General features: G+C 39.6%; 1 protein-coding gene across 6 annotated transcripts in view; it reads left to right on the top strand.

Annotated features, from left to right (window-relative positions):
• Positions 1-16,801, top strand: part of TMOD3 (tropomodulin 3) — a 97,730-nt gene that overhangs the window by 47,846 nt on the left and 33,083 nt on the right. For 5 of the 6 annotated variants that reach the window (XR_004348263.1, XM_032621086.1, XM_032621088.1 and 2 more), the window contains exon 3: positions 4,135-4,291. Coding sequence is in view for 5 of the 6 variants with exons in the window: in XM_032621086.1 (XP_032476977.1) it covers positions 4,135-4,291 (157 nt within the window). In the remaining variant the exon portion in view is untranslated. The remainder of the gene's footprint in view (positions 1-4,134; positions 4,292-16,801) is intronic. The other variant, XM_032621089.1, reaches the window with a different exon arrangement.

The following is a 16,801-nucleotide window of genomic DNA, read 5'->3' as shown; positions in this document are numbered from 1 at the left end:
GAGAACACTAAGGTTGTGGCTCCTTGATCTGAAGGTAATGGCTATTTGCTAGGCTGCTTTTCTTTACCACATTTTATTATGACAAGACATTGACTTTAAAAAAAGAGGCATTGACTTTTAGTGCCTTTTAAGGACTGTGGTAAGAGTTTGTTTTATGAAAGTGTTTTTGTCACTACCACACATTTATTTCCTGCTAGAAGGTTTTCTAATTTATATTGAGAATTACACTCCTTTTCTCAGCATTACTTTAGCACTTGGGTAATGTGTCAATACCACTGATCAAATCCCTTAACCATGATGGTTCCTATAAGGAAGATTTTTCAGTGCACCTAAGTCTGTGGGGTAACTCAGAATAACAGTGCTGTTTTGCATGTCACAGCAGTATCTGCTCCAGGCAATTCAGCCTATCAGACCTATTTGAATCAAATGGTAGGAGCATAAGAGTTCATCTGGTCCAGGGTTTCTCAGCCCTGGCGCTGTTGACATTTGGGGCTGGATAATTCTTTGCTGTGGGGCTGCCCTGTACATTGTAGGGTGTTTTGCAGCATCCCTGGCCTCTACTCACAACATACTAATAGAATACCCTCCTGATTTAAAATGTACCTGGGATTTTGTTTTAATCGGGTCTGGTGAGACACCATACACGGAAAGTTCCTTGAAAGAAGAGTTTATTACTTTCAGTTCCCAACGGCAGGAAGTGCACCAAGCCACGCAGGGCCACATGGGGGAGCAGCTGGGTTGGTCAGGAGGTAGGAGTGAGGTGCAAGTGTGGCCCAGAACTTTTCTTGTGGTTTCCAAGGGAAGGAATAGGTGAGGCAGGGTGGGCAGATTTGAGCAAGTTTAGAATTGGATAGTTTGAGTAATTTCAGTGGCTCTGGGCTACAGGAGTGGTCTCTAGTTGTCCAGTTCCTGGCCCTGGGCAGTTTAGGTCAGGGGAAGTATTGGCTTGGTTTGTGAAAGATGAAAGAGGTGGTCGGGGGTGTGGGCTCTGGATTGTCTGGTTCTCATATGAGAGGCACATGGCAGGGGCTTGGGGGGAGTTGTTTGCTATCCCTAGGAATTAGTTAGCCCTGGGAGGGGCAGTCTTTCCAGGATTAGCAAGGCCCCCAAGATGTCAAAGCATCATAAAATACAGAAAATTTAAAAAGTGATTAATATGCCCTCCCCCCAACTGTGACAATCAAAAATGTTTCCGGGTATTGCCAATTGTCCCCTGGGGGATGAAAACACCCCCGGTTGAGAAACACTGATCTAGCGCTTGCCCTCTGTTTCACAGATGGAAAACAAAAGTTAGGTGGCTTGCCTCAGTTATTACAATTAGGGAAATAACTGAGACTAGATCCTTTACTACCTGATTGATCCCTGGCCGAGTCTAGTGGTCTTTCTGTTAAACTACAGTGAGTCCCCTTTAACTCGTGCTTTATACTATAGGTCTAAAAGCTGATGGCTTATATTTTCTTATTTGGAAATCCATGGCCTGCTTCCTGTATGGGGAGGCTTGGGTTCTAACTTCTGGATGTATTTTGCAGACTCCCCAACCCTAGTTGTAACTTCCCCAACCTCAGATACTGTTAGTTGAGACTAGAAGAACAGTGATGTTTACTGACAGCTTGCCACTTGTTGGGTGAAGTTTTTGGAAAGTGTTTCAGTAAAGGACCAGGGGAGACAAGAGGTCTGGGGTAGCAGCAGCTACTTCAACCAGAGGAACACACTGTACCTTCCAAAGTCTCAGAAGGTAGATAAGAGAAGAGCAGATGAAGTTTGTATATGGTGCTATTTTGTTATATTTTGGAGGGCTATTTTACTTTCCTTACTCTGCATTCAATATGTTTATTTGCTAACTTAACTGTGTTTTCTCAAAACTTCTGTCTCAAAAAGACAGCCAGCCAGCCTAGGCAAAAGGTATTTTTTCATTTCTAAGACTGGGAATAAATTATTACAACAAAATTCCACTGCAAGGGAGAAGCATGTAATTTTCAGTGGCAGTCATTTTAATGAGATTTTCTATCTATTTGTTAAGTAATTATGATCCATTAACTTTCTTGATTAAAGTGTGCTTCTAATAAAGCATAGCCCATAGCCTCCAAAGCCAGTTAGCTCTCATTTATTTTGTGGTCAAAGACTGTTTTTAAGGGCCAGGATTCCAGCTAACATATCATTTAAAACCTGTATGTTTGGCATGGGCATGAGGTGGTATAATGCAACTCCATTGCTACCACCATGAAGTAGCAGTATGTATACATGTGCCTTATTGATGGTGAAGGAAAGTAACTTATATTAATTTGCCTTAACGAGATTTTTCTTTTAAAGTATTCTCAAATCTTTATTCAATAAGTATTGGGGTGGGGGGCAACCTGTAGATCTCAGGTACTATGCGAGGCTTAGGGATATGAGAGTGATCAAAACAAATGTGGTCTTTGCCCTCCTGATGTATAGTCTGGTAGGAGTGTGAGGAATTAGACATTAATCAAATAATCGTGCCATATATAAGAGCATATAATGGGAAGTCAGGAAAAGCTTTCCCTGGGGGAATGGAGCTGCAGTCTGAAAAATGAGTTGCAGAAAAGGATGGACAGAGCATTCCAGGGAAAGAAGTATATGGCAAGTACAAGGGAGGAACAAGGGCTGATGTGGTTAGAGTGGGAGGGCGTGTGAGATGAGGCTAGGATAACCTTTGGGGGTGGGAGTGAAGGTTGAAGAGTATCAGCAACTGATCCAGGGAGACCAGTTGGGAGGCTAATGTAATAGTCCATCCCAGCTTGGATCATAGTGTAGACCAAAGTAATGGTATTGGAGATGGAGAAAAGTTAGACAGTTTTTTAGGAAGTAAAAATGGATAGGACTTGATGGTTTGTTGAGAATGGATTCTTCATGTACAAGTCTTGTCTTGATTTCAAAGTCTGAGGGTAGAAATCTTGTGTTTCTTTTTTATATTCCTATAGACAATTTTGTGTTGTAGAAACATTTTTGGTGAATGGTTAGGAAAAACCTCTTTTGTATTTCATCTTGATAGGTGAGCTTTCTGTGTTATGCATATAGCATTGCATGAGGAAAACACAAAGGCGAATTTTATGAAAATTATTGTGGATTTCAGCAAATGGCCAAAGTTGAAGTGCCATATTTTCTAGTTATAAAATGAGTATTTCTTATTATCATTATCCATATAAGATCCCTCTTTGTAATGAAAAATGATCTTATAACACCTAGGAGATTCAGCATCCTTGCCAATATTGTGAGGTGTTGTAGAACAGAGTTGGCCCTTTTGTGTAACTTTTCTGGCCGCCTCCCATTTTCAAAGCAAAGAATACTTGGGAATTGTGAGACAAGGTAGTATCACGATACTCTTCGGTTTTTGACAAGCAAAAAGATGCAGCTCACGTTGTTTAGTCACCGCTTGTTATTCCTGGGCTTAGTGAAAATACAGAGTAGGGACTACAAGAGACAACTTTAGTCCGTTGCCTCTCACCCCTCCCCCACTCTCAGTTACTCCATGCACTCAAAAAGGCTGTACCCAAGTGGAACCTAGGGATATAACTCTTGCCGTGAGAGTCTCTGAGTGTCTTGAGTAGCAGTGACAGTGGTTGCTGCAGATACGTCCTAGTGCTGATATATACACACGTACACACAGAAATTGAACCTTTGCATTTAAACACAAACAAGTAAATATTAATATCCTGATACCCTACTGTATGATATACATGTTTTTCTTCTGAGAAAGTCTTTATGATGAAATAGCAGACATTATGAAGGACTATGATGTATATAGTCATTTAACATTCTTTTGCAGTGGAATTATTTTCTATGTATACATATATGCTGAGCTGTTATAAAGCATTACAAACTATTTTTCATTACTGTCCCAGGATACTTAAAAAGTAAAGGGTGGTTCCTGCTAGTAGAATACTTTCTGAAGAAAAGGTGAATGTGCCTATTTTAATAATAATGTAAGTGAATTCTACCTAATTTTAAAAAACTTTGGAACACTTTTATGTTGCTGCCCTAAAACCCTGTAATGAAGTCTTTAATGCCTACATCCCATTCTAGTCTATAAATCTTTCTTAGCTGGTAACATCTGGACGTATATAGCATTATGATTCTTGCTGGTCATAATGGCTGATTCATTCTCTTTGGCAGAATGCCCTTCTGCCTGCAGGGTTCCGGCAGAAGAACCAGACATCAAAGTCTGCCACAGGGCCATTTGATAGAGAACACCTCCTTTCATATCTGGAGAAGGAAGCTTTGGAGCATAAGGACAGGGAAGACTATGTGCCTTACACTGGAGAAAAAAAAGGTAAGCACAGAATTTTGAAGTCATTATTTGACAGCACTTGATTTTTCTTCTTACAGGTAGGACTGGAGAAAATATCTTTAAAGGTGCATCATTGATAGCCTCAAAGATATGATACTGTTGACTTTAAAAATTATTAGGGGACTTCCCTGGTGGCGCAGTGTTAAGAATCCTCCTGCCAACGCAGGGGACATGGGTTCGAGCCCTGGTCTGGGAAGATCCCACACGCTGCGGAGCAACTAAGCCCGTGTGCCACAACTACTGAGCCTGCACTTTAGAACCCACGAACCAGAGCTACTGAAGCCCGCATGCCTAGAGCCCGTGCTCCACAACAAGAGAAGCCACTGCAATGAGAAGCCCATGTACTGCGGCGAAGAGTAGCCCCCACTCGCCACAACTAGAGAAAGCAAGTGCACAGCAACGAAGGCCCAACACAGCCAAAAATAAATAAATTAATTAATTAAATAAAATAATTATTAGGTAATTTGGGCAGTTCCTTTACATTCACCTACTTGGCCAATAAGTTCCTTGTTAATGATTCGTTAGTGAGGTTTTATTACACAGTGGTTTTTAGTTCTCTTTAGAATTCTTTAGTTCTCAACTGTAACAAATATTAAAAGTGTACTAAGGTAAAATTTTAAATGCACTACTGTATTACAAAATGCAGTGATGTCAGAGTGCCACTCAATTTAACTTCTGTCTTTAAAGTGGAATGCCATAAAAAAATTCAGGACATATTTTCAAAGACTCTTACCCTACAGCCTTCCTTATTAATTCAGTGATTCATAACCATTATAATTATAATTGTCAGTGCTTCATAATCATTACTTTCAGGAAATTCTTCTGGTCCAAGTTCTTCCCATTGCAGATTTTTAAAAATTTTTAATTAATTAATTAATTTATTTTTGGCTGTGTTGTGTCTTCATTGCTGTACTCAGGCTTTCTCTAGTTGCCGCGAACGGGGGCTACTCTTCATTGCAGTGCGCGGGCTTCTCATTGCGGTGGCTTCTCTTATTGCAGAGCACGGGCTGTAGGTGTGTGGGCTTCAGTAGTTGTGACACATGGGCTCAATAGTTGTGGCTTGCAGGCTCTAGAGCGCAGGCTCAGTAGTTGTGGCAGACGGCCTTAGTTGCTCCGCAGCATGTGAGATCTTCCCGGACCAGGGATCGAACCCATGTCCCCTGCTTTGACAGGTGGATTATTAACCACTGTGCCACCAGGGAAGCCCCCCGTTGCAGATTTTGACCTTAGCTAGCCTCAGTGGAGAAGGAGTACAGCTATAATTTTAAAAGCTGTCTATATAATAACATTTAACATGAAGTAGGTTAAATTTCTCAGCTTTCAGTACAGGTTGGCCTAAGAAGCCAGATTCTGCTTGCACTCCTATTTAAAATGCTGTGCGTGGAACACTGGGGAATGGTGGCAGCAGTAGAGTTGATCTTCAGCTCTTCCAGGCACTGGTTTTACATCTGAATCCTTAGTAGGCCAGGTGGAGAGAATGGTTAGAGCATAGTGCTTTCTCCTAGTAAGGCTTTAGCTTTTTATTTGGGAAGGAAGCCCTTCTGGCCACAACTCTGTTACATGGCTATCCCTTAGCTGCAGGGGAAGGTGGAAAATTCGTTTTAGTAGTCCCACCTCTGTAATAGACGAAGGTTGTGAATGGCTTTTGAGTAGGTATTCCACAAGGTCTGCCCATGCCTTTTCAAAATTATCATCCCCAACCCCTCTGCTCTTTTTATCAACCCCACTTCCCCTTATCTCTAGTTGAGAATCACTACCTTAGATACTTGTATTAGTCAGGGTTCTCCAGAGAAATAGAACCAAAAGGGTGTGTGTGTGTGTGTGTGTGTGTGTGTGTGTGTGTGTGTGTGTAGAGAGAGACAGATTTATTTATTCATTCATTTGTTCATTCCTTTTTGTAAAAATTGAGGTATAGTTGATGTACAGTTTATAAGTTTAAGGTATACAACACAGTGATTCACATTTTTAAAGGTTATACTTCATTTCGTTATTATAAAATATTAGGTATATTCCCTGTGCTGTACAGTATATCCTTGTACCCTATTTATTTATTTATTTTAAAATATGTATTTATTTAGGCTGCGCCGGGTCTTAGTTGCGGCACACAGGATCTTTAGTTACAGCATGTGGACTCTTAGTTGCGGCATGCATGCGGGATCTAGTTCCCCGACCAGGGATCAAACCCAGGCCCCTTGAATTGGGAGCTTGGGGTCTTACCCACTGGACCACCAGGGAAGTCCCTATCCTATTTATTTTATACACAGTGGTTTGTACCTCTTAATACCCTATCCCTATTTTGCCTCCACTCCCTTTCCTCTCCCCCTGGTAACCACTAGTTTGTTTTCTGTATCTGTGAGTCTGTTTCTTTTTTGTTGTATTCACCAGTTTGTTTTATTTTTTAGATTCCACATATAAGTGATAACATGCAGTATTTGTCTTTCTCTGTCTGACTTATTTCACTAAGCATAATACCATCCAAGTCCATCCATGTTGTTTCAAATGGCAAAATTTCATTCTTTTTAATGGCTGAGTACTATTCCATTGTACATACATACCACATCTTCTTTATCCGTTCATCTGTTGTTGGACACTTAGGTTGCTTCCATGTCTTGGCTATTGTAAATAATGCTGCCATGAACATTGGGTTCATGTACCTTTTTGAATTAGCGTTTTTGTTTTCTTCAGATGTATACACAGGACTGGAATTGCTGGATCATATGGTAGTTCTATTTTTAGTTTTTTGAGGAACCTCCATACTGTTCTTCACAGTGGCTGCACCAATTTACATTCCCACCAAGGGTTCCCTTTTCTCCACGTCCTCACCAACTTTTGTTATCTGTGGGTTTTTTTGATGATAGCCGTTCTGACAGGTGTGAGGTGATATCTCATTGTGGTTTTAATTTGCATTTCTCTGGTGATTATGACGTTGAGCACCTTTTTATGTGCCTCTTGGCCGTCTTTTTGTCTTGGAAAAATATCTCTTTAGGTCTTCTGCCCATTTTTTAATCAGGTGGTTTGTTTTTTTGATGTTGTGTTTTATAAGCTGTTTATATATTTTGGGTATTAACCACTTATCAGTCATATCATTTGCAAGTATTTCTTCCCATTCAGTATATTGTCTTGGTTTCTTTTGCTGTGCAAAAAGCTTTTAAATTTAATTACATCCCGTTTGTTTATTTTTGCTTTTCTTTTGCCTTAGGCGACAGATCCAAAAAAATACTAAGATTTATGTCAAGGAGTGTTCTGCCTATGTTTTCTTCTAGGAGTTTTATGGTTTCAGGTCTTACATTTAGGTATTTAATCCATTTTGAGTTTATTTTTGTATATGGTGTTAGAGAATGTTCTAATTTCATTCTTTTACATGTAGCTAGCTGTCCAGTTTTCCCAGCACCACTTACTGAAGAGACTGTCTTTTCTCTATTGTATATTCTTGCCCCCTTTGTCATAGATGAGTTGACCATAGGTGCATGGGTTTATTTATGGGCCCTCTATGTGTCATGTTCCTCAGGCCAAGCCTTAAAAGCCATGTTACAGTATTGTAGACATGAAGAAGGGCAAGTTTACCTTCAACCATTGGAGAACTTTGGTTGCAGAGCTTTGTTTTGAAATACAGCTAAAAGACAGCTCTCGGCTTCTTAAAGCCACCCTGGAGCTCATCCTTGAATTGGTTGGCCTTGGTTATTCGTAGTCACTAATATGCCTTCCTTTCTTTGGGTCTCATCCCCAAGATTTTGATCACATTCCAGAAGATCCTCAGAATAATTCATGTACATCGTATTAGCATACCTTCCAATCAAGCTAAATGTGAATCCCCTCCTTAGCTGAGAATTCAGAAGCTTGTTTTTTTAAGCTGCCTCTCCAGTGACCCTTTACCTGAACACCTGGGTTGAGTACCAGGTTTCTCACTTAATGGCTTATTTCACGGGAGATAAGACTTTCAGATGGAGGATGCCTTCCCAGACAGAAGAGTTTCTCCTGGTTCTTCTTAAAACAGTTTGCAAACCTGATAAGAAATAAAAGCATTTTACTTTTTTGGTGTGCTCAGACTAGTTAGAATCTGTAAAATGTGCTATTGTTCACTAAACTAAATCATTTTTCATACTAAGATGACTGGTTTCAGAGTTCAGTCCCCAATGGCAGTATTAGTTTTCTGTACCAGGGAATGTTATAGCGATTCACTCAGCTCCTTGAACTCCTTCCAAGTTATATGCCAGAATCTCATAGGGATCTCTCATTGTAAATTATTTTTAAAGATGACTACTCAATTCTCTTTTAAAAGAAAAATTGGAAACCACTAAAAGGAATAGTTATCCAACTACTTTCTTATATTCTGAGACTAAATGATGATTAATTATACTTGTTATTTTTTAACTTAAAGACACACTCTTTCTGGAGCTAAAATTATACAGAACTGGTATGACAAAAGGGAATACCCATAAAACTGAAAATTGGACATTTCATGAGTTTTCTTTTTGACCATGAACAAAAGCTACACACTCATGCCAAATTTCATCTTTCTAGATCATCTGACTGCCTCGAAAAGGCCTAAGAACACTTGAGGGTTGCTATATAGAGATATATTAGTAATTTCATTTTGTGATTTGTGAAATGGTTGTTTATAATTGTACATTTTACAGAATTAAAAGCATATGTCAACATCTGAGAAGGAGGAATTCATCCTCATTAGGTGAAATTCAAGGCATTATGTCTTCGATGCATTTTGGGAACATTTTGTCCTACAGTAATAAATGTTCTCCTTTTAATAACTGTAATTTTGTTGACAGCAAAAAAGAAGGTATTAGGCAGCTAATAAGGCACAGCTGACAAAAGATATATTAAGGATTGTTTTTAAGTGCATTGTTTACAGTAGAATCCACAATATACATCTGTTAAGTTCATCTAAATCTAACAAGCTCATGGTAGGAATGGTATCATGGTATCAAGTAATCTTGGTAGAGATTAATGGAAATGTCTTTGCTGTGAGCCTACTATGTTCAAAATGTTGAGAAACTAAGTGTTTAAGAAAATTAAAACAATGACGTAATTGCAATATAATGTTCCTTTTGCTTGAAGATATAATATTAAAATGTTGGGAAGCTTTTTACCTCTTTCCCCTTGAAATGTTGCAGAAGATGTAACTGAGGCATAGACCAAGGGTGAAGGAGAGTATTTATCCAGCTCTTTCTCATTCCTGAGAATGGTGAAAATGCAGAGTTCTGACTGGTTATTATTTCTCATCATATTTTTACATATCTTGAATATTCTGTCTCCAGGATAGATAAGGCTCAGAGCCTTGCCATGGATTTGACACTTAGAGAAATAATTGGGCCCAGTTTTTAATACTTCTTACTGACTCTCATTTTGCTTTGCTTTGCCACGAGTCTTCCTCCCCACGTCTAAGATCACACTTTACCCTTACCTAGCCTAAGACTTTTTTTTCCCTCATTGTCCCTTATTTCATAGACTAGAGCCTGCTGCACCTTGTACACTCTCTCCTGTGCACCACCAAAGAACCCCTCCCTTCGAGCCACTGACACTCCTAGGTTGGACTCCTCCCCTCCTTGAAGAGCATGCCTGTGCTCCCAGTTGGCCCTTGGGGTACAGCCACCTATTCTTTCTGGTGGTTTCCCTTCCTCTCCTGGATAAAGGAATGCCCTTGGGTTTTCTTCCCAAGACTCTCCTATGCCCTGCTCTGCTTACTAAAGGTGAATTTAACCAGATTGCCTTAAACTAAGGGTTCTCATATACTTTCTAGATTATTTATTCACAGTTCCCTTAGCCTTCCAGAAAACTTACTATAGTCACTCTTCTGAAAGATGCTTCCCTCATCTTTCTGAGTAAATGATTTCTTTTTGGAGGAAAGGCAGACTTGATTCCTTAAACCAGAAGGATCATAGTTATAAACGGCCTAAATCAGCAGGATTATGTAACTGCGAGCGTGCAGTTGGTTTCCACTAAATTCAAGATAAAGACTGGCTCTATTTTTGTACTCAAATTTCATAAATTCTAAATGTCCTTTATATACCTGTAAAAAGAGGTCTTATCAGGCACTGATATGTAGACTGGGCTATTTAACTTAGTCATGCAGATGCAGGCATCTCCTTTGGAGACTAGTCACTGTATCTTTTGAATGATTCACTCCTTTGGGGTGGGGAGTTAGCCTGATGGATTGTTCATGTTTTACGGGAAACTTTCCCTGTATAAACATACCCACTCTGGATATTCCTTTCCCTCCAACATGTCTGTATATAATTTGCATACCACAGAATTTTGATTTTAATTGTTCCACAACCATACACTGTGAGGCTCTGTTTTTAGGTTTTTTACTTCTTAATAGATTTTTATTGGAGTATAATTGCCTCACAATACCGTGATAGTTTCTGTTGCACAACAAAGCGAATCAGCCATATGCATACACATGTCCCCATATCCCCTCCCTCACGAGCCTCCCTCCCATCCTCCCTATCCCATCCCTCTAGGTCATCGCAAAGCTCCGAACTGATCTCCCATGCTTTGCTGCTGCTTCCCACCAGCCAACTATTTTACATTCAGTAGTGTATATATGTTGATGCTACTCTCACTTCGCCCCAGCTTTGCCCTCCCACCCCATGTCATCAAGTCCATTCTCGATATCTACCTCTTTATTCCTGCCCTGCAACTAGGTTCATCAGTACCTTTTTTTTTTTTTAGATTCCATATATATGTGTTAGCATACGGTATTTGTTTTTCTCTTTCTGACTTAACTTCACTCTGTATGACAGACTCTGGGTCCATCCACCTCACTACTAATAACTCAGTTTCGTTTCTTTTTACGGCTGAGTAATATTCCATTGTATATATGTGCCACATCTTCTTTATCCATTCATCTGTCGATGGACATTTAGGTTGCCTCCATGTCCTGGCTATTGTAAATAGTGCTGCAGTGAACATTGCAGTGCATATCTCTTTTTGAATTATGGTTCTCTCAGGGTGTACGCCCAGTAATGGGACTGCTGGGTCATATGGTAGTTCTATTTTTAGTTTTTTAAGGAACCTCCATACTACCTTCCATAGTGGCTGTATCAATTTACATTCCCACCAACAGTGTAGGAGGGTTCCCTTTTCACTACACCCTTTCCAGCATTTATTGTTTCTAGCTTTTTTATAATGGCCACTCTGACTGGCGTGAGGTGATACCTCATTGTAGTTTTGATTTGCATTTCTCTAATTGTTAGTGATGTTGAGCATCTTTTCATGTTCCTCTTGGCCATCTGTATGTCTTCCTTGGTAAAATGTCTATTAAGGTCCTCTGCCCATTTTTTTTTTTTTTTTTGCGGTACGCGGGCCTCTCACTGTTGTGGCCTCTCCCGTTGCGGAGCACAGGCTCCGGACGCGCAGGCTCAACGGCCATGGCTCACAGGCCCAGCTGCTCCGCGGCATGTGGGATCCTCCCGGAGCGGGGCACGAACCCGTGTCCCCTGCATCGGCAGGCAGACTCTCAACCACTGCGCCACCAGGGAAGCCCTCCTTCTGCCCATTTTAAAACTGGATTGTTTGTTTATTTGACATTGAGCTCCATGAGCTGTTCGTATATTTTGGAGATTAATCCTTTGTTGTTTCATTTGCAAATATTTTCTCCCATTCTGAGGGTTGTCTTTTTGTTTTGTTATGGTTTTCTTTGCTGTGCAAAAGCTTTTAAGTTTCATTAGGTCCCATTTGTTTATTTTTGTTTTTATTTCCGTTACTCTGGGAGGTGGTTCTAAAAAGATCTTGCTGTGGTTTATGTCAAAGAGTGTTTTTCCTATGTTTTCCTCTAAGAGTTTTATAGTGTCTGGTCTTATATTTAAGTCTTTAATCCATTTGGATTTTATTTTTGTGTATGGTGTTAGGTAGTGTTCTAATTTCATTCTTTTACATGTAGCTGTCCAGTTTTCCCAGCACCACTTATTGAAGAGGCTGTCTTTTCTCCATTGTATGTTCTTGCCTCCTTTGTCATAAATTAGGTGCCCATATGTGTGTGGGTTTATCTCTGGCCATTCTATCCTGTACCACTGATCTTTCGGTTTTTGTGCCAGTACCATACTGTCTTGATTACTGTAGCTTTGCGGTATAGTTTGAAGTTTGGGAGCCAGATTCCTCCAACTCCGTTTTTCTTTCTCAAGTTTGCTTTAGCTATTCAGGGTCTTTTGTATTTCCATACGAATTGTAAGATTTTTTTGTTCTACTTCTGTGAAGAATGCCATTGGTAGTTTGATAGGGATTGCATTGAATCTGTATATTGTAGTATAGTCATTTTCACAATATTGATTCTTCCAATCCAAGAACATGGTATATTTCTCCATCTGTTTATGTCATCTTTGATTTCTTTCATCAGTGTTTTATAGTTTTCTGAGTAGAAGTCTTTTGCCTCCTTAGGCAGGTTTATTCCTAGGTATTTCATTCTTTTTGTTGCAGTGGTAAATGGGAGTGTTTCCTTAATTTCTCTTTCTGATTTTTCATTGTTGGTGTATAGGAATGCCAGAGATTTCTGTGCATTAATTTTGTATCCTGCAACTTTACCAAATTCATTGATTAGTTCTAGTAGTTTTCTGGTGGCATCTTTAGGATTTTCTATGTATAACATCATGTCACCGGCAAACAGTGGCAGTCTTACTTCTTCTTTTCCAATTTGTATTCCTTTTATTTCTTTTTCTTTTCTGATTGCCATGGCTAAGACTTCCAAAACTATGTTGAATAATAGTGGCGAGTGTGGACATCCTTGTCTTGTTCCTAATCCTAGTGGAAATGCTTTCAGTTTTTCACCATTGAGAACGATGCTTGCTGTTGGTTTGTCATATATGGCCTTTATTTTGTTGAGGTAGTTTCCCTCTAAGCCCACTTTCTGGAGAGTTTTTATCATAAATGGGTGTTGAATTTTGTCGAAAGCTTTTTCTGCAACTACTGAGATGATCATATGGTTTTTATTCCTTAATTTGTTAATGTGGTGTATCACATTGATTGATTTGCATATATCAAAGAATCCTTGCATCCCTGGGATAAATCCCACTTGATCATGGTGTATGATCCTTTTAATGTGCTTTTGGATTCTGTTTACTAGTATTTTGTTCAGGATTTTTGCATCTATGTTCATCATTGATACTGGTCTATAATTTTCTTTTTTGTGTGATATCTTTTTCTGGTTTTGGTATCAGGGTGATGTTGGCTTTGTAGGATGAATTTGGGAGTGTTTCTCCCTCTGCAATTTTTTGGAAGAGTTTGAGAAGGATGGGTGTTAGCTCTTCTCTAAATGTTTGATAGAATTCGCCAGTGAAGCCATCTGGTTCTGGACTTTTGTTTGTTGGAAGATTTTTAATCACAGTTTCAATATCAATACCTGTGATAGGTCTGTTTATATTTTCTAATTCTTCCTGATTCAGTCTTGGAAAATTGTACCTTTCCAAGAATTTGTCCATTTCTTCGTTGTCCATTTTATTGACATATAGTTATTTGTAGTAGTCTCTTATAATCCTTTGTATTTCTGCAGTGTCAGTTGTGATTTCTCCTTTTTCATTTCTAATTTTATTGATTTGCATCCTCTCCCTTTTTTCTTGATGTGTCTGGCTTAGGGTTTATCAATTTTGTTTATCTTCTCAAAGAACCAGCTGTTAGTTTTATTGATCTTTGCTATTGTTTTCTTCATTTCTATTTCATTTATTTCTGCTCTGATCTTTATGATTTCTTTCCTTCTACTGACTTTGGGTTTTCTTTGTTCTTCTTTCTCTAGTTAAGTGTAGGGTTAGATTGTTTATTTGAGGTTTTTCTTGTTTCTTGAGGTGAGATTGAATGGCTATAAACTTTCCTCTTAGAACTGCTTTTGCTGCGTCCCATACGGTTTGGGTTGATGTGTTTTTGTTGTCATTTGTTTCTATGTATTTTTTAATTTCTTCTTTGATGTCTTCAGTGATCTCTTGGTTATTTAGTAGCACACTGTTTAGCATCCATGTATCTGTGTTTTTTTATAGTCTTTTTCCTGTAATTGATTTCCAGCCTCATAGCATCGTGGTCAGAAAAGATCCTTGCTACAATTTCAGTTTTCTTAAATTTTCTGATGCTTGATTTATGACCCAAGATGTGATCTGTCCTGGAGAATGTTCCATGTGCAGTTGAGAAGAAAGTGTGTTCAGCCACTTTTGGGTGGAATGTTCTATAAATATTAATTAGGTTTATCTGGTCTGTTGTGTCATTTAAAGCTTGTGTTTCCTTATTTATTTTCTGTTTGGATGATCTGTCCATTGGTGTAAGTGGGGTGTTAAAGTCCCCTACTATTATTGCGTTACTGTCGATTTCTCCTTTCATGGTTGTTAGCATTTGCCTTATGTATTGAGGTGCTCCTATGTTGGGTGCATAAACATATATAATTGTTATATCTTCTTCTTGGATTGATCCCTTGATCATTATGTAGTGTCCCTCCTTACCTCTTGTAACAGTCTTTATTTTAAAGTCTTTTTTATCTGATACGAGTATTGCTACTCCAGCTTTCTTTTGATTCCCATTTGCATGGAATATCTTTTTCCGTCCCTTCACTTTCAGTCTGTATGTGTCCCTAGGTCTGAAGTGGGTCTCTTGTAGACAGCATATATATGGGTCTTGTTTTTGTATCCATTCAGCCAGTCTGTGTCTTTTGGTTGGGACATTTAATCCATTTACTTTCAAGGTTATTATCGATATTTTCTTAATTGTTTTGGGTTTGTTTTTATGGGTCTTCTTCTTGTCTTGTGTTTCCTGCTTAGAGAAGTTTCTTTAGCATGTGTTGTAAAGCTGGTTTGGTGGTGCTGAATTCTCTTAGCTGTTGTTTGTCTGAAAAGCTTTTGACTTCTCCATCGAATCTGAATGAGATTCTTGCTGGGTAGAGTAATCTTGGTTGTAGTTTTTTCTCTTTCATCACTTTAAGTATATCCTGCCACTCCCTTCTGGCCTGCAGAGTTTCCACTGAAAACTCAGCTGATAACCTTATGGGGATTCCTTTGTATATTATTTTTTGTTTTTCCCTTGCTGCTTTTAATATTTTTTCTGTGAATTTAATTTTTGTTAGTTTGATTAATATGTGTCTTGGTATGTTTTTCCTAGGGTTTACCCTGTATGGGACTCCCTGTGCTTCCTGGACTTGGGTGACTATTTCCTTTCCCATATTAGGGAAATTTTCCACTCTAATCTCTTCAAATATTTTTGCAGACCCTTTCTTTTTCTCTTCTTTTTCTGGGACACCTATAATTTTAATGTTGGTGCATTTAGTGTTGTCCCAGAGGTCTCTGAGATTGTCTTCAATTCTTCTCATTCTTTTTTCTTTATTCTGCTCCTCGGCAGTTATTTCCACCATTTTGTCTTCCAGCTCACTTATTTGTTCTTCTGCCTCCGTTATTCTGTTATTGATTCCTTGTAGTGCATTTTTCATTTCAGTTATGGTGTTGTCCATCTGTTTGTTTGTTCTTTAGTTCTTCTGGATCTTTGTTAAACATTTCTTGTATTTTCTCAATCCGTGCTTCCATTCTATTTCTGAGATTCTGGATCATCTTTACTATCATTACTCTGAATTCTTTTTCAGGTAGATTGCCTATTTCCTCTTCATTTGTTTGGTCTTGTAGGTTTTTACCTTGCTCCTTCATCTGTGACATATTTTCTTGCCTTTTTTTTTTTTTTAATGAGTGGGATTGTGTTCCTGTTTTACTGGTTGTTTGGCCTGAGGCTTCCAACACTGGAGTTTGTAGGCTATTGGGTAGAGCTGGGTCTTGGTGCTGAGATGAGGAAGTCTGTGAGATCTCACTCCGATAAATATTCCCTGGAGTCTGAAAGTGTCTGTTAGTCCAGTGGTTCAGACTCAGAGCTCCCACCGCAGGAGCTTCCACCCGACCCTGTGCTAGCAAATCAAGATCCCGCAAGCCGCATGAGGTGCCAAAAAAAAAAAGAACAATAACAAAGTAAAAAAAAAAAAATTAGACTAGGAAACTAACAGATATGTTAGAAAGAATGTAAAAATATAGATGAATCAACAAGTGGAAGGTACATCAGTACCACAATAGTAAAAAAGAGGAGGAGGGAAAAGAAAACTAATAATAAATAAAAGGAGTGGGGGAAGGCCTTGGCTGTGGAGAGCAGGGCTTAAGCAAGGGCGAGATTTGGGTGGTGGGCAGGGCCAATGCTCAGGACCCACAGCACTGGAAAAGGCCCTGGGGGCTGTGTGGGGTGGGGCTTAGGCTCAAGGAACTGAAGGGTCCCAGTCTCAGAGGGCACGGGGCCTCACCTGGGAGCGCAGCAGGCTTCCTGGGCTCGAGTGGGTGGGGCAAATGCCCTCCTCTCCTCTCCTGCTCCTCCGGTCTGGGGTGTGGGAGGGCCCCTCCCACCTGTGTCTCCTGATCTCCCTGGCCTCCCTCTTATGCCCCCAGGACCCATGTGGCCTGGAGGGGGCTTTGAAAAGGTGGGGAACCAGCTTGGGAGCTCAGCAAGCTCCCTGGCCCCAGTGGTCCAGGCGATCACTCT

Source organism: Phocoena sinus, chromosome 2 (assembly GCF_008692025.1).
Source record: "Phocoena sinus isolate mPhoSin1 chromosome 2, mPhoSin1.pri, whole genome shotgun sequence".
In the NCBI taxonomy this organism is placed as follows: Eukaryota; Metazoa; Chordata; class Mammalia; order Artiodactyla; family Phocoenidae; genus Phocoena; species Phocoena sinus.
This window is presented reverse-complemented; position numbering and strand designations above follow the sequence as displayed.